This window comes from Calliphora vicina, chromosome 3 (assembly GCF_958450345.1).
Source record: "Calliphora vicina chromosome 3, idCalVici1.1, whole genome shotgun sequence".
In the NCBI taxonomy this organism is placed as follows: Eukaryota; Metazoa; Arthropoda; class Insecta; order Diptera; family Calliphoridae; genus Calliphora; species Calliphora vicina.
The window spans coordinates 44,499,510-44,523,835 of NC_088782.1; the positions used below are offsets into that span (position 1 = coordinate 44,499,510).

The 24,326-nt window shown below is 29.9% G+C and overlaps 1 protein-coding gene across 1 annotated transcript in view; it reads right to left on the reverse strand.

The window, feature by feature from the left end:
• Fhos (Formin homology 2 domain containing) overlaps positions 1-24,326 on the reverse strand; it is a 220,134-nt gene that overhangs the window by 63,774 nt on the left and 132,034 nt on the right. The window contains exon 5 of the mRNA XM_065505007.1: positions 425-534. Coding sequence (XP_065361079.1) covers positions 425-534 — 110 coding nt within the window. The remainder of the gene's footprint in view (positions 1-424; positions 535-24,326) is intronic.

Here is a 24,326-nt window from a genome sequence, read left to right on the forward strand (position 1 = left end):
AATTCAAACTCAATTATCAAAAGAGCTATACAATGAATCTTAAACATTAACATCATTTCATCGGCAACATCATTCAGCTGTAGCAGCAGCAGCAAAATGTTGGTTGCAGTTTGATGTTGTTTACAAAAGTGGGGTTCAAGGTAAATTACATCAAGCTTATACAAAAAAAAAATAAATTTTGTTTGTCCGACACAGAAAAGTGAAACTAATACCGAAAAGTAATAAAAATAAAAACTGGCTGCTAAAAAAACAAACATATAAACAGATTTCTTAAAAGACCACTTTCAAAAATATTGGCCAGACACTAATGTTTAATTCTGACATTTTACCAGTTTAAATATTTAAGTACTTTAAGGTTTTTTATTTCGTTTGAAAGCCTCTTTTTTGGCTTTTATAGAGTGTTGGGGAAGAAAATTTTACATACCTAGAATTAAGACCTTCAATTTCTTCCGACTGTTCAGCCAAGGATGATTCCAAATCCAAATAGGAACCATAATCACCATCTTTGTAGACTTGAATGGCAGCATCGTCGATCTGGAATTAAAAAAATGAAAGTGTTATGAAATTAGTAAAATCATTGTGATAAATAGGGCAAGTTTTTCAAGCCTTTTGCTTGAAAGTAAGAATTAAACTTATTTTTTTAAAAAAAAAGTTGAATTTTTTCTTTCATAAAGAAAATATTACTTTTAAGTTTTTAACTAGTTCTATGGGTTTTAAGAAAGCTAAAGTGCTTTTGCTCACCCAGGTATTTTTATGGGCATTTAGCTTTCGCTTATAATCTCATAACCGTGCAACATATTTTCTTAATGCCTGGCAATTATTCTTTCTTTACGAAAAGAAAACAACAATATAAAAATATTTATTGAAAGTCTAGAAGACAAAACTTAAAAGCAAAAAAAAAATAAAATCCCCAACAACTATGTAGACATCTTTCTACCCGGATTAAATGCAACAAAGATGGACAAATACACAACAAAAAAAACTTATTTAGAAAAGAAAAGAAAGAACAAATGTTGAATTCACACGTTAACAGCAGCAACAAACAAACCTACCTACCAGCCCCACTTGTTGCAATATGGCCAACATGTTTGCAACAAAAGTGCAACAATTTACAGGTTTAATTTTACATTTCAAAACGATAAAAATATGTCTTTTTTTATTCTTAAAAGAAAATAAATGAAAGATATCGTGCGGAGTGAAGAGCGAAAGAAAATGATTGAGTGAAATCTGTCTATATTTTAGCAAAACTTTTAGCAGAATTGTTATTTTTCCAAGCAATAAACTAACGACGACAGTCATAATTGCCAATTGGCTGTAACAGCAACAGAACAACAAACACAACATTTCATTACTGCCACATTAAGCTGCAGCAGCAGTGCAACAATAACAAATAATAGAAATAATTACTTTCATTTAATGTTGATTGATGCATGATGTTGCATTTACTACGTGTGTCTAGTGTAAACATTTAAACACACTCACAATTGCTCGTTGGAATGATGAAGAGAAGCTAGCAAAAATAATAAATTGGCAATAAACAAATAGTTAATAATATTAATGATGTTAGATTTTAGAAATAAAAAGCTGTAATTAAATTTGTTTTCATTTTTGTAATTTAAGAAGAAAGAAAAAGTAAGAGGATGAGTGTGAGTATGAGAATGAGATTGAGATAAATGAGGTGGTATTGTAAAAGAAAACAGGAGAACAAGTAAGAAAATATGCACGATCAAGCTCGGCCTTATCATACCCTATACTGATAACACCCAACGATTAGCCTACTCTCTCTGATCGAAATTAAATAATATGCCTCAGTTAGGATTCCAAGTATTATAAATACACCGAATTAAAACTTTCTAGGTCTTCGCAGAGATTTAGAAAGCTGTGGAAAGTAGCAAATTAACTTAAAAGTTCTTAGGAAATTTTACACATATTGTTAACTTAGAGTACAAACGTGGTAAGTCCCTTTTGACAAATTGCACAGGAGACACAAAAAATAGTCTAAAATTCTTTATTTCAAATATTTTAAAATCCGTTAATGCAGTTTCATCACTTATTTGGTATGATTTCTAATTAAAAACAACTAAGAGAGCTATATTCGGCAGTGCCAAGTCTTAAATATTCCCCTTTGAAATATAAAAATGTTGGTGGAAATAATTTTAGTGAAAAACAAGTAAGAGAGCTATATTCGGCTGTGCCGAATCTTATATACCCTTCACCAAATTATACTTCAAAATACATATTTTAAATATTTTTAGGTAAACAAAATACATTTTTTTTCAAAAGTTTTTTTTTCATTTTTTGGAATTTTTTTTTAAAATTTTTTTTTTTCTAAATTTTAATAAAAATTTTTTTTTTCTTTTAAATTTTTTTTTTTGTGAAAAAAAATTCAGGTTAAAAAATATTTTTTCCGATTTTGACCGATTGTAGTTCCAACTATACGGCGTTGCAAAGGTCTTTGAAATATCTATCATTAGATATCCATATTGTCTATATTAATGACTTAGTAATCCAGATATAGGTAAATAATCGAGGTTGTCCTGGTTTTTTCCTCATATCTCAGCCATTTGTGGACCGAATTTGCTGATTTTAAATAAGAAACTTCTCGAAAGCATGTCTGACAGAATTATTGATGATTTGGATCCCGAAGATATCTGGGGTCTTCAGAAAATTGATTTCAACAGACAGATAGACGGACATGGCTTAATCGACTCCGCTATCTATAAGGATCCACAACATATATACTTTATAGGGTCGGAAAATTATATTGTGGAAATTACAAACGGAATGACAAAATTATACATACCCTTCTCACGAAGATAACGGTTATAACAAATCACAAAGCTATATTCGGCTGTGCCGAATCTTATATACCCTTCACAAAATAATACTTCAAAATACATTTTAAATATGTTTAGGTAATCGAAATTTAAAAAAAAAAAATTTTTTTAATTTTTTTTTTGATTTTTTTCAATTTTATTTACTTTTTTTTAATTTAGTAAAAAAAAAATTTTTTTGGGTGAAAAAAAAATTTGGGTTAAAATATATTTTTTCCGATTTTGACCCATTGTAGGTCCAACTTAGCCTTATATACATCGTTGCAATGGACTTTGAAATATCTGTCATTAGATATTCATATATTGTCTATATTAATGACTTAGTAATCCAGATATAGATACAAAAATAGGCCTAAAATCGAGGTTATACTGATTGTTTTCTTATATCTCAACCATTTTAGGACCGATTTTCCCGATTTGAAACAGAAACCGAGCCGGAAGATATATTGATGTATCGATCATGTTTGTAAGTTATTTGGGGGCTTCAGAAAGTTGATTTCAACATACAGCTTCATCGACTTCGCTATCTATAACGATCCAGAATATATATACTTTGTGGGGTCACAAATGAAAAATGTAGAAATTACAAACGGTGAATTACATGGTGAAGGGTATACAAATGTTGGTAAAAATAAAACGAAAAAAAAATTTATGGTGGAACAAATTGTTGAAACAAATTGGAATTGAAACGACTCGAAGTCGGGTTTTTTTTTCTTATATCTCAGCTTATATAAGCAGAAATCTAAGCTGGACTATAGCGTATAATTGATGTATCAATCATGTAAGTTATTTGATGGCTTCGGAAAGTTTATATCAACAGGCAGATGGATATGGGTACATCGACTTCGCGATCTGTAACAATCCAGAAACTTATTTTTTGGTCGCGGTTTTTGTTTTCAATTATTTATATATCAATTTAAAGGGTACATATCTGTCATTTCTTCTCACTTAGTTATTGAATATTATAGAGTAAACAACGTTTTTTTTTTGCTTCGAAAATGTCGAATTTTGTACCAACAAAGCGTCATATGCTGGAAGTTTTGCTTTATTTCTTTAATTTGAAAAAAATGCAGCTGAAGCACACCGAAGCTTATGGAATGTATCCATTGGTCAAAATGTGCTAGAGATAGTTTGTGAGGTTCAGAAGTAGCGACTATGACATGGAAAATAAAGATCGCCCAGGCCAGCCAAAATGGTTTGAAAATCAAGAATTGGAGGCATTACTCCATGAAGATGGTTGTCAAACTCAACAAGATGCTTCAACGCTATAAAAGAAAATAATTTTTTCATCGAATCATTACTTGCGATAAAAAATGGATCCACTACAATAACCCGAAGCGTAAGAGATCGGCCCGGCCAACCAGTCGAATCGATACCAAAGTCAAATATCCATAACGCTAAGGTGATTCTCTGTATTTGGTGGAAGCAAGAGGGTCTATTATGAGCTGCTGAAATCTGGCAGACCATCACAGGGAACCTGTGCCGAATGCAACTGATTCGTTTGGTGCGAGCATTAGCCAAAAAACGCCCGGAATATGCGTTCAGACATGAGACTTATATCCCACCCAAAATGGAATACATCTCTTATGTGTGTGCCAGTGCTTCGAAGTCAATTTTGGAGTTACTCGATCCAGCTACAGGAGAGGGCGAAGATGTTTATCGGTGACAGTAGAGTATGAAGCTCTATTGACTCACTGGAACATCGTCGCGATGTTGGTTGTTTTCTGCCGATACTACAATGGTATGTGCTCTGCTGAAATTAGGGAACTAGTTCCCGAAACCCGTAGTTTTTTTTACGCAGCACACATTCTTCGTCAAGGGCCCATTACTTCGTTGTCGACTGGGCAGTGGATCGCACTACACATTACAGGGAAAATTTGTTCTATAGCCGAACTGTCCGTATGTGGAATAAGCTTCCTGCTGAAGTCTTTCCTATCGCTTTCAATATAGAAAAATTCAAATAAAATATCCACAAACATTACTCTCTCTCATAATCTATTTTCCTAGTTCCAACACAATGCATTGTATGAGTAGGTGTCATCCCCTGAGTGCTGTTCCAAAAAAAGTTGGGAGTGGTTGGGAAGTTTTGCTTCACCTGCCGTGCCCCATCCTACTGGTTTTTTGATCGATGCACAACGCTCTCCCTGGGATACGCTTCACTTTGGAACAGAGTATACGATATTGGCTTGATTCATTCTTGGCCTCAAAAGATCCAGTGGTTTTAAATCACTTGATCAAGGGACCTAATTCTGATCATGGAAACGAAAGAGTACAGGATCAGTAAATGTTTCATGTACAAATTTAATGGTTTCATTTGCTGTGTGGTATTTTGCGCCGTATTGCTGGAATCATATGCCGTCCACAACAGTTTAATTCAATTGTGGATAAATTTGTTTTTCGCCAATCACATGTTGGTTCTTTGAAACGCAAATGGGGTATTTTTGACAATTTACATTGCCATCAAGGTGGAAATATTAATTTTTGCTAAGGATGATTTTGCTCGAACTGTGGCCGCCAAACTTTCATTATTTTTGAAACATTATTCAACGAAAACTCGTGGTTCTCTAGTGCAATGCTGCTTTTTTACAAAAAAGGGGGTATATTGATTTTGTCATTCCGTTTGTAACACATCAAAATATTTGTCTCAAACCCACACAAATATATATGTATATTCTGGGTCCTCATAAGATTCTAAGACGATCTAGATATGTCCGTTCGTCTGTTGAAAATACGATAGAGCCTAAACGAAAAGAACCAGCTAGCTGGCTTAAATTTTCCACAAATACTCTCTGTTGATAAGGTTTGTTTGGTATTGAAAATGGGCAATATCGATCCATGATTTCACCTAGCCCCCATACATATGTCCCCCCGGGATACTGTTAGAGCAGTTGTAAATATGTTGATTAAGCGGCAATCCAGATAAAATTTTCCACGAATTTGAAATTATTATGCAAAATTACTTGAACATTTCTTTTAATAATATCGTGATGAAATTGGGCATAAACAAGTTTTATATGAATAAAAATCTTTATGGCAACTTTTGTGAGGATTGGTCCATAATTGAGCCATACCCCCACATATCCCCTATATCAGAAAACTGTTTTATTGTCACATATTGATGGTGGATATAAAATTTTAGGAATTTTGAAAAACTCACCTAAATTATTACAACTATTACAAGAAATTTAAAGTCTTATTTTTATACCCTTCACCTTCGTGAGAAGGGTATATATAAGTTTGTCATTCCGTTTGTAATTTCTACATTTTTCATTTCCGACCCTATAAATTATATATATTCTGGATCCTTATAGATAGCGGAGTCGATTAAGCCATGTCCGTCTGTCTGTCTGTCCGTCTGTCTGTCTGTTGAAATCAGTTTTCTGAAGACCCCAGATATCTTCGGGATCCAAATCTTCAATAATTCTGTCAGACATGCTTTCGAGAATTTTGCTATTTAAAATCATCAAAATCGGTCCACAAATAGCTGAGATATGAGGAAAAAACCAAGACAACCTCGATTTTTGACCTATTTTTTTACCTATATCTGGATTACTAAGACATTAATATAGACAATATGGATATCTAATGATAGATATTTGAAAGACATTTGCAACGACGTATATAAGACCATAGAAAGTTGGACCTACAATGGGTCAAAATCGGGAAAAAAATTTTGAACCAGATTTTTAAAAAAAAAAAAAAAATTTTAAAATTTAAAAAATTTTTTTTTTTAAAATTTAAAAAAAAAAAATTTTTAAATTTAAAAAAAAAAATAAAATAACAATCAAAAATTTTTTTTTTTCCAAAAAATTCAAAAAACAACTGGAAAAAAAATTAAATTTTGTTTACCTAAAAATATTTAAAATTTTGAAGTATAATTTGGTGAAGGGTATTTAAGATTCGGCACAGCCGAATATAGCACTCTTACTTGTTTTTGTATAGAAACCACCATAATATTTCTTTCACTGTAACCTTTTGTTAATCTAGTTTTATGTGCTTTTTTTTCGTTGGAATTGTTTTTGTTTGTTTCCTAACCAAATTAAAGTATTCCATTACATGTCAGAGAGGTATCAACAAACTGACACACCACACGCGATGTTTTTTCCATTCTCTGGCGACTGACAATTCATTCCAAGCTGCAGCGGAGACGTGAAGGTGTGATGACTTTAATAAGATTTTATTTAATATTTCTTTTTGTTTTTTTGTTTTTGGTGGGTTGTTAACAATAATAAACTTATTTTTTTGTGGGTAAAGAACGTGTTTGAAGTTTTTGTTTAAAAGGGTTTAGAATTACTGCTAAGAAGATTTAAAATAGTTGGCAAAACTTTGGTTTTTATGGTAAGAAAGAAGGATGCTGTAGAAGACAAACTCTATACAATTTATTTTATTTGATTTTTGTATTTATTTTTTTGTTATTTGGTGGGTGTGACTGTTAGATTTTTTTCATGAAATTTAAGCAGGATTTGTAGATTTTATGTAGAAAAATATAAAAATAACATGTTACCATGATTTGGCTATTATTTGTGTTAAGAAAAGCTAAAGAAACCATTAGATTTTATAAGTATTTCGAACTTTGTGAAATAATAAGGGTGGGGTTCTTCTTTAACTTGGCTGGCTTTCTTTATTACACAATATTAGATAAAGAGAGAATTGTTATTATTTTAAATCAAATAATTATATACAATAAATAGCTAAAAAAAGAATATTACAAACTTAAACAACCAATAGCAAAGTTAACGAGCAGCAAAAAACTATATTATGACCATAAAATACTTCAGCTTAAGCAATTAAGTTATCAATTCCTTTAAGTTGAAAGATTTTATTTAATAGAAGCTACCAAACCTTTGTTACTGCAATCAACTAGCTTAATTAGTTTAACAAAATATTTTGTTTTAAAAATAATTGTTGTATTCTAAACAAAACCTGAATTACTCACTAACAATTCTTTATTAAACCAACAATTTCAATTGTCCACATGAATATTTCTAACCATTAAAATCTATCTATAATTTCCAGCAATCTTAAAGTGTCTTAGATAATGAAGCTTAATTGCCAACATTTAACTCTATCAATGTGTAATTCATATATTTAACATTTGCTAAATTGCAAATGTTTATTAAGCCCCCCTCCTCCTCCTCCCATCCATGATAGATTTAGTCAACAACCTGTCAAATTGTTAATTAAAGCTGTTGGCAACATGTTGATTGCTTCATTTCTGCATGTTGAAAGAAAATCAAAATTACATAAACTCATTAAAATAATTCTTTCTCTCTCGCTCTTTATGTTGATAAACAACAAATAATCACAGCATGACTGATGGTAAATAAACTGCATGCAGATTTTTCTTTTAATGTCAGTCTTAACTGACACTTGGAAAATACTGCTGCTGATGCGCTGCCGTAAAGTTGATTTTAAAGAGAAAAACGATCATGGTTAAATATGCCAAATAAAAAAAAAAAAAAAACATAAAAAATTAAGATTGACAGATGTGTAAATTAAAAACAACTGTAGCAGGAACCATAGATTTAGTCATGTTTTAATGAATATGCGAGGAGTGCTAAGCAAATGGAGAAATATCTGTTATCTATATATATAAAAACAAGTAAGAAAGTATAGTCGGGCAAGCCCGATCAAATGATATCCTACACCGAGTTTTCTTTTGATATGAAACTTATTTATATTGAATCTGATTTGAATATCAAAATTTTTAATATATTTATGCTCCATAAAGTGATTTTCGGATGTCGGCCTTATATTGGGGCTATGACTAATTATAGATCAATCATGGGATTATTTGAAACATATTTCAGAGATTTTTGCACATTAATAAAATTTTCGAGAGTGGTGCTTATATGGTTTTTCAAATTATCTCTGAAATTGCGTCCTGTAGTTTGATTACAAGGTTTACATGGACGGACGGACTCAGAAAGTGATCCTGATCAGATTGGTATACTTTAAGGTTAGGTCAATATTTTTGCACGTTATAAACATCAGCACTAACCCAATATACCCCCCACTATGATGGTGTAGGGAATAATGAATGTATGCCTGTTTATTTGTTTGCCTGTGACTTATAGGAGCCTAAAGCAGTGGGCCGATCCTTTTGAAATGTTTACAGAATGTTTCTCTATATCTGGAAGGAACAATAGGATACTTTTTAGTTTGAAATTTGAAGTGGGCACTTCACATAAAGAGTAAATACTCATTATGGAATATCTCGTGAATCTGGTAAACTATAATTGTGAAAGCCGCGCATCTTAGCTGAAAATGGGCGTGGCACCACCCATACCAGGTAAATAGTTATTTTCCAATATCTGACAGTCTTCAAACTTTATACGAATCAATTTCTTATCAGTAAATGATGTTTAAGCAAATGTGGGACAGATCAGAACAGGCATTCAAAGTAAATCCTTATTTTCGAATATCCAGAGAACTAAATATGTGGAAGTCTTAAAAGTTTGCCGGAATATCTCACTTATTATTGTATATAGTTTGGTTGAAAGTGGGCGTGGCATCTATCATACAATGCAAATTCTTAATTTCAAATATCTGAAGATTTATAATCGTAAAAGTATGAATTTATTTCAAACACTTAGATAAACATATTTTTAGATTCATTGTACGTTTTGTGCCCAAAAATTCATGACACTTCCCGGGAATTCTCCGGAATAATTCTTTAGAAGTTTCCGTGAAATTTCGGGAATTTCTTGAATAATTCGTTATTATTTCTTTTTGATACTAGAAACAGAAAATCAGTTGACATTGAAAAACCTAATACTTGTCGGCGCTACAAACTAAGTTTGCAAACCGACTGAATTTTTATATTATTGAATTTATTCCATAAAAATGAAAGATTTTTTAAAATTTTTTAGCTTTTATTACAATATAAATTTATTCAAAGTATTGGCCATTGTTAGTTATGAACTTTTCCAATCTTCCTGGCAACATATGGATTCCGAACCTTTTGAGGCCAAGAACGAATCAAGCAAATATCGGATACTCTGTATAATGCGTGTGAGGCAAAACTTCAAAGCCATTTCATTCTAAATACTTTTTAACAGGTATTGCAACATGTGGTCAAGCGTTGTCATGATGGATCTGGCCGCATATTCTGGGAGTTTTCGGTCAATGTTCGCTTCAAACGAATCAGTTGTGTGCTGTACATGTTCCCTCTTATGGTCTGGTCAGATTTCAGCAGCTCGTAATAGATAGGATCCTTTTGCTCCCACCAAATACAGATAATTACCTTAGCGCCATGGATATTTGCCTTTGGTATCGATTCGGCTGATTGGTCGGGCTTCACATACGATTTCTTACTCTTCGGGTTATCGTAATGGATTCATTTTTCATCGCAAGAAATGATTTGGTTCGAAAATGATTTTCTTTTATAGCATTCTAGCTTCATTTCGACATGCAAAAGCGTCTTTCAAGGTCTCTTGGCTTCAATTCCCTGATTTTAAATGAATCCTGCTGCTCACAAACATTTTGAAACTTCTGCCAATGTTTCAGCAAGCTCTTATTGAGTTGGACAACAATCTTCATGGAGTATTGCCTCCAAATCTTGTCTTCAAACTACAGTACGGGCTCGATTTGCGCAACCGAAAGGAAATCGAGGTTGTTGCGATATTCGAAATGTTGCAATAAGCAACCACTATATACGCTATTATTTTTTTATTCTTTTTTTAACAAAAACATGCAATTTAATTAACAAAAAGTAATTAATTCATTTATTAAACAAAACAAAGTAAAAATAAATGGTGTAAATAAATATAATATGTACTCGAATAAATAAAAAAATATTTTAATAAAAAATAACTGTGAATAAACAGCCAAAATTCTTTATGAGAGCAGTGTCGTCGTGAAAGTATTTTTCAGGTGCCTATGATTTGGCAAATAGTTTTCAATTACGCTTCTGATTAAAAAAACAACCAGAATAAATAGAGAAGAGAATAGAATAACTTCTGAATTATATTACATATGAAAAAAAAATAAAGTTGCACTTATCGCGTCTGTTTTTTGAAAAAAGTTGCAGTTATAAAGACTCTAATGTTAAAAAATAGGCTGTTGCGCTAATCGGTCAGTTGCAATAATAGGTAGTTGCACAAATCGAGCCCGTATGCATTTTTGCTGGCCTGGCCGATTTTTGTCTTCCGTGTCAAAATCACCACTTCTGAACCTCAGAAACCATCTATGGCATTCACCATAAGCTTTGTTGAACACATTCACCATAAGCTTTGTTGAACAATTGGTGTGCTTCAGCGGCACTTTTTTTTTTCAAATTAAAGAAGTAATGCAAAACTTCCCGCATATGACGCTTTGTTGGTACAAAATTCGACATTTTCGAAGCATAAAAAAAAATTTGGTTGTGAACACTTTAATGTACCATAACTAAGTGAGAATAAATGACAGATATGTAGCCTCAAAATGACATATAAGTTATTAGAAACAAAAACCACGTAGAAAAGATACACCTTCTATTGTAAATGCCGCATTTTTAAGTCATACATCCAATATTTAATTTGATGATTTTAGGTTATAGAATACACATTACCAAACTACTTCTGAGTAATGCAATAACATAGTATAAATCATGTTGAGCTTAGGTGAGTGTTTAACAGAAAAATTATTAACATTTAAACATTAAACATTAGTTCCCAAATCATTAAAGTTTGTTATTGAAATATTGAAACAAGCTAAAAATATTTACACACTTTTACTTATTAAAAAATCTAAACAAATAAACTTTGTAGCCTAAATAAATAGCAATGAACTTAAAAAAGGTGTTTTGCTCTATGAAAATGATTTGCTAGTTCTGATACCAGCTTAAGAGTGTTTCAAAAATTCTTGTAAACTTCAAACTGCCTTTTAGGAATAATAAACCCAAAAAATTCAAAAAATTCAAAAATTTTACCAAATTTCCATTTATATAATTCTTTTTGAGGTAGGTTCAGGTTTATTTTATTTACGTTCAGCATAGCTTTTTTATTGTTTTTCTTTTTTAGTTGTTTTGTGTTAAACATTTTGTTGGATTTATGTAACAATGGGGAGATTGGTTCAATGGGGATTTTGTTTACCATATAAAGATACACAAGAATGTTTTAAGATACTCAAATCAAAAAAAAAAACGAAAACCAAAACCAAAAATGTGTATTATTGCATATATTTGTTGTTAACAACAGAGAGGGAAAAAAAAGGCCGAAAAAAGTGAGATGAAAGAAAACAAAGCATACAAATAACCAACTAATAATAAAGTTACACTGGGAGAAAGAAATGGGTGTAAAATTACTTTAGGAATAAATAAATAATTGTTCAAATCTTACATAAATTTTTAGACGCCTTTTATATTGTTACGAAGTTGCTGTAACGATTTGAATTTAATGGTCTGTAACGACTAACTGCAATATTCATCATGTTTATAAATATGTCCATCAGTAGAAGCTTCTGCTTATCAACAATGTTGATACCATGCAGTAGCATTGTTTGTAAGTATGACAATACTAAATGTTTAAGCTACTAACAATAACATCAAAAGCTCTAGAATCCGTATATACTAGTTTTGACCGTTAAAAACAATCTAGGCTACTCGAATGAAGATGTCAGTGTGTATAAATAGTGATTGCGGTTGCAGTAGTGAGTGAGTTAGAGTTAACATCAACTACATTCTTGTTCATTATAAAGTGTAATTTAAGTGTGTGTATTAAAAACACATATAATAAATAAATAGTTGTTGAGTATCCGGTTTATATAAAGGAAATAAACCACTGTTTTTAAAAGGTAAAAACGTAACAATATGTTTGTCATTCTGTTTGTAGTTTCTGCAATACATATTAATATGTGACCCTATAAAAATAATACATTCTGGATTCTTATATGCAGGTAAGTCGATATAAATATGTCTGTCTGATCCCTGATATTCTTATGGTTCACATGTGGTTTCAATATATCGAATGAAGTCATGAGAATTTTGATATTAAAAATTAGCAAACTCGATCACTTTCTATACCCTTCACCTTCGTGAGAAGGGTATATATAAGTTTGTTATTCCGTTTGTAATTTCCACAATATAAATTTCCGACCCTATAAAGTATATATATATTCTGGATCATTATAGAAAGCGGAGTCGATTAAGCCATGTCCGTCTGTCTGTCTGTTGAAATCAATTTTCTGAAGACCCCAGATATCTTCGGGATCCAAATCTGTCTGTCTGTTGAAATCAATTTTCTGAAGACCCCAGATATCTTCGGAATCGAAATCTTCAATAATTCTGTCAGACATTTAAATTAAAATCAGCAAAATCGGTCCACAAATAGCTGGGATAAGAAGAAAAAACCAGGACAACCTCGATTTTTGACCTATTTTTGACCTATATCTGGATTACTAAGTCATTAATATAGACAATATGGATATCTAATGATAGATATTTCAAAGATCTTTGCTACGACGTATATTAGATCATAGTAAGTTGGACCAACAATGGGTCAAAATCCGAAAAAATATTTTTTAACCCGATTTTTTTTTACCAAAAAAAAATTTCTAAATTTAAAAAAAAACAATTTTACCCAAAAAAACTAAAAAAACAACTTTGAAAAAAAATAAATTTTGTTTATCTAAAAATATTTAAAATTTGAAGTATAATTTGGTGAAGGGTTTCGAATACTGCATTCTACACATTGCCATAATGTAAATCAAATGAAAGATATTTGCTTTTCAACGATTGTTCCATGACCTGTTTAATCCTGCTGATACCAGTCACATCATTCAAATTCATATATTTAATTTAAAACCACAAAGACTCATTAATCAAACTATAAAATTTCTTTACAGATTTTCTTCAAGTGCATTGGGGCCATAGTGCATTTAAGTAAAAGTGTTTTTCTTTTATCTAAGTGTATTTATATTTAAAGAAAAAACTGTAAGCAATTGTTTGTATTATTTGCGTAAATGATGTATTACACAATATAAAAACACAGCAATGACAAAATAAAAAAGGAATAAATAGAAGAAAAAAAAATACATTTGAATTTTTGTGACTTTTACAAGAATACAATGAATACTAAATATGGTTGCATTGAATAATAGTTGTTCCCAGTTTTTTTTTCTATAGTTTTTGTTTTGTTCAGACTGTCTGTAGTCTTTAGACCGCCAAAGGAGTGTGTTGTGCTGAGTTTAAATTGTGTGTTAGTAACACCTTAAAATGGCATTATGCTGGTATGTAGAAATAATTTTGGAATACAAAATTAGCAACAAGTCGTCGCACCTTGATGAAAGAATTCTTTACTTGAAGTCATGTACAAATACTTAATGTTAGATAAATTAATTCAGCAATAAACTGTTGCTAATTAGGAATGTATTAGGAAATTAGCAAGAGAGTTTAAATTAAACTTAAACTTTGTTGCAGAATTTAGTAAAATATTAGCATGATTTGAATATAAAGAGAAATTAAAAATTTGATTATCATATGAATTGAAATAATTGCCATAAAGTAGCAATTTGTTATGAGTTCGAAATACTCTGAATTTATTAGAAAGGCAACAAAATATATTCATGTTCTCTTTTCAATTGTGTAAATATAAAGCATTTTATGGTCCGCCACAGCCATCTACCGCCACCTTCATGGGTAAATATCATCTATGTACCTTTTGAAAATCGAGAATTTTGTCCAGAAATGTTTTTCAAGAATCGCTATTTTCTACAAATTTGGCGTATGTGACAACTATTTTTTTGATTGGACCAGTATTCAGGGGATGACCCCTACTTATGGAATGCATTGTGTTGGATCTAAGAAAATAGGTTATGGGAGGGAGGATAGAGGGAGTAGTGTTTGTGATTTGAAATTTCCTATATTGAAAGTGACAGGAAAGACTTCAGGAGGAAGGTTATTCCACATACAAACTATACGGCTAAAGAGCGAATTTTATCTGTAATGTGCTGTGTGATCCACTGTCCAGTCGACAACAAATTGATGAACCCTTCCCGAAGAACATGTATGGAATAAAAACTACGAGTTTCGGAAACAAGTTCCCTAATTTCTGTAGAGCACATTCCTTTGTAGTAGTGGTAGAACAGTGAAACACAACCCACATTGCGAAGATGTTCCAGTGAGTCAATAGAGCAGGATACTTTACTGTCAACGATAAGCACCTTCGACCTCTCATTATAGACTTCGAAGCATCGGCCCCTCAAACCATAGGTGGTAGACTTTGGCAACCCGTATCCCACCTTATGTTTTAAAGGAGATTTCTCAAGTTTCATTTTCTAAAAGCTTATGTCCTCCTGTATCATTTTGCAATTTGACAAGTAGTTTAGAAGATAAAGATTCATTGTCACTTGTTTTCCGATGAAGCTTAGAACGATGAAGCTCAGAATGATTTTTATCGAATCTGTTGAATTCAAACTTTCGTTATTTTTGAATTATTGAGAGTTGCATTCTATTTTTGGTCAGATATAAGTGGTGTAAATAGTAAGGAGATCAGTTGGAGTGAAGAATTTCCTACGCCGCTTTAGAAAACCAAGGTACTTGAATGCTTCCTTCGAGACTTGAATACTGGGTTTTATACAGCGGACATTGCATTGAATAATCCACCCATAAAAAGAGATCAAGCAACTTTCGTTCTTTTAATGGCAAATGTTACTGTAATTTGTAAAAGAATAGATAGGGTTGGAAGTTTGAAGTAGAATGTCGTTTAGAAAAATAGGAAATAGAGTAGGAGAAAGAACGGAGCCTTGCGGTACCCCTGAATGTATCTTGAACTCATTTGAAAAGATTACATCTACAGCTACTCGTATAGTGCGAGAATGCTCGATTTAAATCGAGAGAAAATACTTCCGACACCAAAAACAATAAGTTTTGATAAAAGTGAACCTTGTCACACCCTATCAAATGCCTTAGAAATATCTAAAGCCTCGACTTTACTTTCGCCAAAACGGTGAATGGAACTACATAATTTTTCCGATAGAAAATGTGTTCTCTACGAAAGCCATACTGCCGGTCGCTGAGTAGATTGTTACACTCTAAATATTTAACAAGATGGTAGTTAACCATGCTCTCCATAACTCTGGAAAGTGCAGATGAAATTGTTATTGGGCGATAATTTTCAGGGTTATTAGCATCTCCACTTTTAAGGAATTGGCGTTACATTATCAATCTCCAACATACAGGAAATTTGCCGGCCCGGTATAAAGTGCGGAAAATGTTAGCTAATAAACGAGCTAGCATCGAAGAATACTTGAAGACTCCCAAATAGCTTACATATATACATGATTCATTAGGATGGCCCTTAATAAACGAATGTTGGATTTTTGCAAGTCTCACCCCCCCAGTTTGGCTCATTGGTAAAAAAAGGCATGCTGAAGAAATTTTACAGTCAATTAATATTGACTGTATTTTTCGTGATTTTAATTTCAGTATCATTTTAACCCCAAGTGCCATTAAGGGTTAGTTTCCATTTTTGTGCTGTTATATATACTGGACTTCATGTTATATTTTTCTTAAGTTTCATCAAAATCGGCCCAAAAATAAATAACATTTAGCTATCTTTAAATTAGAAATTCCGAATATTGAAAAAATTGACCTTTGACCTTCACGATTTAAGGTTTAACGTTTTCCAATTTTAGTAAAACTTTCATAGTATATTTATAATTATCTGGACTATAATATTCTGAATAGGTTCTACTTAAAATTCATAACAGTAAGGGAATTGAGCTCATTGACAAAATATGGCCAAATAATTAGTTTTTCTCAAAAATTTCAAAACTTAAATCGCAGATACGGAAAAACTATCGGAGATTTTTTCATAATTTTTTCACATTTTTATTCCCTATGATGTTCTAAATAAATCCCAATGTGATAATCAAAAAATTCTGAAATTCGTTTAACAGAATTTTTAAAAATTTGAAAATGTGCAAAAGTGCCGTTAAAAAAATGTTAATGGCCCGGGGAATTTTTAATAACTTTAACATTTCTTGAAAAATTTCTGTTTTTTATATCTCATTAGAACGGCAATTACGTACACATTTCTATTCTTTTATATTAAATTGCAAAACAATTTTTTTAATGTAAAAATTTTTGAAAAAAATTCATTTTTCGCCTTCTAAATGCATTTCAAAACTTCAGGGGGCTTGCGGCAAGTCTCAACCCCAACCGATTTACCTAAAAAATTTCCAGGATAATTTTTTTTTTTACCAATGTTCACTAAACTGGAGGTTGAGACTAGCAAAAATCCAACTTTCGTTTATTAAGGGCCACCCTAATGATTCATACATCGATATATCGGGAATTGTCCCGGCTCGGTTGCTATTTAAAATCGAGACAATCGGACAATAAATGACTGAGATATAAGGAAAAAAAATAAATGGCTGAGATATAAGGAAACAACCTAGATCTATTCCTATTTCTGATCTATATCTGGATTACTATGTCATTTATATAGAGAATATGAATACACAACACAATAGATATTTCAAAGACCTTTGCAAAGGCGTATATAAGACCAAAGTAAGTAGGACCTAAAATGGGTAAAAATCGGGAAAAATATTTTTTACCCCGAATTTTTTTTCACCAAAAAAAATGTTTAGAAAATAATTAAAAAAAAATTTGTTTGCCAAAATTTTTTTTAAATTTAGTTTAACTGAAAATATTTAAAAATTTTTTTAAAGTATAATTTGGTGAAGGCTATAAAAAATTCGGCACAGCCGAATATTTCGTTAAGCTGGTTAGACAAACCCAGCTTAGCAAAACTTTAAGCCTTTTTTTCTTTAGAAACAGAAAACCCTTTTATTGGTTTCTTTAACGAAAACTTCAAATTATCTAAGAATTGTATCTATTAAAAGAAAAAGTTTCCTTTAGTTTGTTTTTCTTCTTACCCCAACGATTGTAGTATAGTAAATTACGATTTTTTTCTGTTTGTGCCACAAAATATTTATATTTTTTCTTTCTGCTTTGAGGCAGCCATGAGTATGGATAATATTTTTGTTTTGTTGCACTTTTTATAGGTTTCATTTTGTTGCATTTCTGTTTCTGCTATTTTATTTAAAGAATGATGATGGTGGTGGTGGTTAAACTATTTGTGCAATGTTGACTAATTTGCAACAGCAAACGGCAAAAAAAAAAAAGATTGCTGCAAAACATCTATCAATATAAAATAGCAGGTAGGGGGAAACCTTAAATTTTTTAAATCAAATTTCCATAAATCCATCAAAATTAGAATTAAGAATTTTTACCTCACTAGCTTATGCAGCCCATACCCTTTCCCATATAAAAAACATTCAATTTGTATTCCTTTTGCAAATTTTAACTAGTTTGACTGACATTCGTGTTATATATATATTTAAATTATTGATCGCGTTTGGCCTCTGATGGCCATTAGTGCCGACCACTAGTTTTATTCATTGATTTTGTTTATTCGCTTACTGGACAGCATCTAAGAAGCACTTTTTCAAACTGCTCGAAAATACGATTTTTCCTTAACAGCTTTGAAAAGAAGCTAAATTTTTTTTACTAATAGTGTTCTATCACAAATTTTGAAGTATTTTTTTAAAATTTTTATTTTGTGGCTTATCGTGTTTTAGCAGTAAGCCTCTGAAATATATTGAAGTTAATCTAATAAAATCACAAATTTCTAATTTTCACTATGACCCCCAGGTTGCTCTTTCCATTATGTTAGAAATAGCTAAAATTTAACAATAATATCAATCGATGATTTGAAAACAGAAGACTAAAAGTTATAAATAAGAAAATAAAAAGGAACCCTTTTGCTTTATTATATATGTTTTATGCTGATTTCCTGGTTTAAAGATTCACTCGCCATTCATGCAGCTGGACAATGTGCAGCATGCAAGCTATTGCATATTTACAATCAAATGCACCTTTCAATTTTATTTATTTTTTTTTATTTTTTACTTCAATATTAGTGTAAATAGAATTGTATTTGAAAGACAAATGTGTGCCTTAAAGGATGCGTAAATCTTTATAAAGTTGCCATAAATTTTAAATGAATCGTGATTATTTTTATAAGACACATGCAAATGCAAATATGTATGTTTGCACCAACATACTACATATTGCAGATGCAACACTGCTTACTGCTGCTGCTTCCTGCACCCAAAACATTTCAAATATTTGTTATGAAAATGTTTTAAGAATTAATACAGGAAATAGTAAAAGCAGCTGGAAATTAATTTAAATCGTTATTTGTAAGAAAAAGGGTTTCATAAAGAACTTTTTAAATAGAAAATATAAGAGATGATGTTTTATAGGGGCAATTAATAGTTTAGTGATTTATTAGAAGACAGATTGAGGAGGAAAAAAAAACAAGTAAAAAATTATACCTGCAATTTTATTATAACTTACAGAGAGCCTTAAAAGTGAGCAAACACAATTGAATTTTTTGATTTTTTAAGATCATGAAAATCATTATAGTTCGACCTAAATCATTTTTTTTTAAGAACCAACAGGTCGACAGCAAAAAAAGGCTTGACTAACCGCTATATAGATTTGATACCAAAGTACAAAAATTCTAAGGAGAGGTTTTTTTTAAAAAAAATTGTAAGTAAATTTTTTTAAGACTTATCTCCATATAATTAATGATAACTCAAAAAGGGTTAGTCCGATCTTAATAAAATAAACTTAGAAAAGTTTATATAACCATTAATCCGTTTAAATATTGTGTTTCAGTCGGCTCAGTGGTTTCGGAGTTATAATAACAAATGGAAGCAAAAAATAATTTTTTTACATGAAAATATTATTTTTTTTGTTTTAAAAAAATCATGAAAAATCGAAAACGGCAAAAATTGTTCAGGTTTATTACTTTATCGCAAAGCCACATATAATAGCAACAAAATGAGATATCGCCCATAAAAATCGATTGATTCTGTTCCAATTTATTCACAATTAAGTGAATTCGCTCATTTTCACAAAATTTTAGTTTTTTGTTTGATATACATAAAAATTAAGTAGTTAGAGTTCTTCTTTCGATTGATTGAATTTTGAAAACATTTTCCCTATGCTATGTACAAATTTTCGTATATATATTGCGTTTCAATTGGCTTAGTAGTTTCGGAGTTATAATAATTGAAGCAAACAAATATATTTTTTTTTTGGTGAAAATAACAACTTTTTTTGTTTTAAAAAAAATCATGAAAAATCTAAAACACCAGATTGTGCAGATTTATTGGTTTATAACTAAGTCATATGTAATAGGAACAAAATGAGATATTGATCATAAAAATCGATTGATTCTTTTCGAATTTATTCACAATTAAATGAATTCGCATATTTTCTCAAAATTTTAGTTTTTTGTTTGATATTCATAAAATTGAGTAGTTAATGTTCTTCTTTCGATTGAATGAATTTTGAAAACATTTACGCTATGCTATGTACAAATTTATATATATCGCGTTTAAATTGGCTCAGTAGTTTCGGAGTTATAATAACAAAATATATTTTTTACGAGAAAATATTAAATTTTTTTGTTTTAAAAAAATCATGAAAAATCGAAAACGCCAGAAATTGTTCAGATTTATTACTTTATCGCAAAGCCACATTTAATAGGAACAAAATGAGATATCGATCATAAAAATCGATGGATTATTTTCAAATTTATTCACAATTAAATGAATTCGCTCATTTTCTCAAAATTTTAGTTTTTTGTTTGATATTCATAAAATTGAGTAGTTAATGTTCTTCTTTCGATTGATTGGATTTTGAAAACATTTTCCCCATGTTATGTACAAATTTTCACATATATATATTGCGTTTTAATCGGCTTATTAGTTTCGGAGTTATAATAACAAATTGAAGCAAAAAATATATTTTTTACTGTGAAAATATTAAATTTTTTGTTTTAAAAAAAATCATGAAAAATCTAAAACACCAGAAATTGTGCAGATTTATTGGTTTATAACTAAGTCATATGTAATAGGAACAAAATGAGATATTGATCATAAAAATCGATTGATTCTTTTCGAATTTATTCACAATTAAATGAATTCGCATATTTTCTCAAAATTTTAGTTTTTTGTTTTTTGATATTCATAAAATTGAGTAGTTAATGTTCTTCTTTCGATTGAATGAATTTTGAAAACATTTACGCTATGCTATGTACAAATTTATATATATCGCGTTTAAATTGGCTCAGTAGTTTCGGAGTTATAATAACAAATTCAAGCAAAAAATATATTTTTTACGTGAAAATAGCCATTTTTTTTTTGTTTTAAAAAAATCATGAAAATTCGAAAACACTAGAAATTGTTCAGATTTATTGGTTTATCACAAAGCCACATGTAATAGGAACAAAATGAGATATCAATCATAAAAATCGATGGATTCTTTTCGAATTTATTCACAATTAAGTGAATTAGCTCATTTTCACAAAATTTTATTTTTTTGTTTGATATTCATAAAATTGAGTAGTTAGTGTTCTTTTACGTTGAATTATTTAACGTATATTCTTCTCTAGAATAGAAAAAAAAATAACTTTAATTTTTTAATAGCAAACTTTTGAAAGTTCTAATGACAACGTAATTAAAAATAGCAGAGGCGTTGGCGCATATTTTGTAAGTTAGTAATTGTTTTGGCATAAATTAAACACTTTTCAACTTTAAAATACCCAGCAGTTTTACAAGCAATGTGTTTACCTGTGACTGACTCAAATTTTTATTTTATTGAATCATTTGCTAGGTATGTGCTGTTTGTAATAAAAAGAAAAGTTAATTGTTTACCTTATGCATCCCAGGTAATCTAGCGTGAAGTCATTTAACACTTTAGTATCTCTAAGTAAGCTAGAGTGTAGTCCATTTAAACTTTGTTTTGTACAGAACTTTAAAAATTAATTATTTTAGCCTTTAGAAGTAATCTATTGTAGAATCAATTGCCACTTAGTGACCCTTTGTAATGTGAAGTGTAGTCTGTTTAAATTTTTTCATATAAAGAAGGCTCAGTTGAGTTCCTTGCTCCCTTATTAAAATAACTAGTCACATAGCAAATTCTGTAACAATTGATCAACCTAAATAATAGATAAAATCAGTACTTCGTTATTGTACACTTAGAACTACTGGGTATTTAAGACATTAATTGTTAGTGTGTGAAAAAAGTTTTCGCACTTTAGGGTGTGACTTAATTTTAACACTCTATGCTTACAAAAACCCATAGAAAACATTAGTAAAACAATTCAATTCAATAAACAATTACTACATTAAAAATTCAACAAATAAATAAATTTAATTATTTAGTTTTTATTGTATTTTTTTTTTTGCTATTAAAAAAGTGCGTGTTTGAAATTAAGAGTTTTCAAAATCCGTTAAAAACAATTCATAATGAAAAAAATTAAACTTAATGCACCGTTAAATTAAAACGCAGTTTTCAAATTAAAAAGAAATTGTTTTGAAAAATGTTGGTGTTGGTGTTTTTGTTTATCCCAAAGTATTTACAACTTAATTACCACAAATTGATTTTGATAACAAATAAAATGAAATGAATAGTAAGTTATTGTAATAATTGGAAAAATAGAAAATAAATTATTTTTTATAGAGACCACAAAAATTCTATAGATTACAATAGGAAATTCAATAACATCATTAACATTTGGATAAAAATATTGTTTAAAAAAAAAACTAAACTGAAGTAGGTGGTATTAATTTCTATTTTTAAATGAAACGGTAGTTTTTGCGATTAATTTTAAACAAATTATTAGATTTTAAATGAAGTATGCGGAACAAAGCTCTAATGCTTATATTCCAGAATCATTTTCTGTGCGTCCGCCTGGCTGGATGGCTGTTTACATAACCTATAATTTATATATTGCGTGAAAATGAGCGAATTCACTTAATTGTGAAAAAAATCGAAAAGAATCAATCGCTTTTTATGATCGATATCTTATTTTGTTCCTATTACATGTGGCTTTGCGATAAATCAATAAATCTGAACAATTTCTGCCGTTTTGGATTTTTCATGATTTTTTTAAAACAAACAAATTTGCTATTTTTATGTAAGAAATATGTTTTTTGCTTCAATTTGTTATTATAACTCCGAAACTACTAAGCCGATTAAAACGCAATATATATATGAAAATTTTGTACATAGTATGAGGAAAATGTTTTCAAAATTTAATCAATCGAAGGAAGAACATTAACTACTAAATTTTATGAATATCCAAAAAAAACTAAAATTTTGTGAAAATGAGCGTATTCACTTAATTGTGAATAAATTCGAAAAGAATCAATCGATTTTTATGATGGATATATCATTTTATTCCTATTACATATGGCTTTCTGTTAAACTAATAAGTCTGAACAACTTCTGCCGTTCTCGATTTTTCATGAATTTTATAAAATAAAAAAAGTTGCTATTTTCACGTAAAAAATATATTTTTTGCTTCAATTTGTTATTAAAACTCCGAAACTACTGAGCCGATAAAAACGCAATGTATACATGAAAATTTGCACATAGCATTTAGAAAATGTTTTCAAAATTCAATCATTCGAATGAAGAACATTAACTACTCAATTTTATGAATATCAAACAAAAAAAAATAAAATTTTGTGAAAATGAGCGAATTTACTTAATTGTGAATGATTTTGAAAATAATACATCGATTTTTATGATCGATATATCATTTTGTTCCTATTACATATGGCTCTGCGATAAACCAATAAATCTGAACAATTTCTGCCGTTCTCGATTTTTCATGATTTTTTGAAAACAAAAAAATTTAATATTTTCACGTAAAAAATATATTTTTTTCTTTAATTTGTTATTATAACTCCGAAACTACTAAGCCGATTTAAACGCAATATATACATGAAAATTTGTACATAGTATGGGGAAAATGTTTTCAAAATTTAATCATTCAAAAGAAGAACATTAACTACTAAATTTTATGAATATCAAAAACAAAACTAAATTTTTGTGAAAATGAGCGAATTCACTTAATTGTGAAACAAATCTAAAGGAATCCATTTTTATGATCGATATATCGTTTTGTTCCTATTACATGTGGCTTTGCGATTAAGCAATAAATCTGAACAATTTCTGCCGTTTTCGATTTTTAATGATTTTTTTAAACCAAAAAATTTGATATTTTCACCTAAAAAATTTATTTTTTGCTTCAATTTGTTATTAAAACTCCGAAACTACTGAGCCGATAAAAACGCAATGTATACATGAAAATTCGGACATAGCATAGGGAAAATAATTTCAAAATTCAATCAATCGAAAGAAGAACATTAACTACTCAATTTTATGTATATCCAAAAAAACTAAAATTTTGTGAAAATGAGCGTATTCACTTAATTGTGAATAAATTCGAAAAGAATCATTCGATTTTTATTATCGCTATCTCATTTTGTTGCTATTATATGTGGCTTTGCGATAAACGATTTTGATTTTTTTATGAATTTTATAAAATAAAAAAATTTGCTATTTTCAAGTAAAACATATATTTTTTGCTTCAATTTGTTGTTATAACTCAGAAAATACAGATCCGATTAAAACGCAAT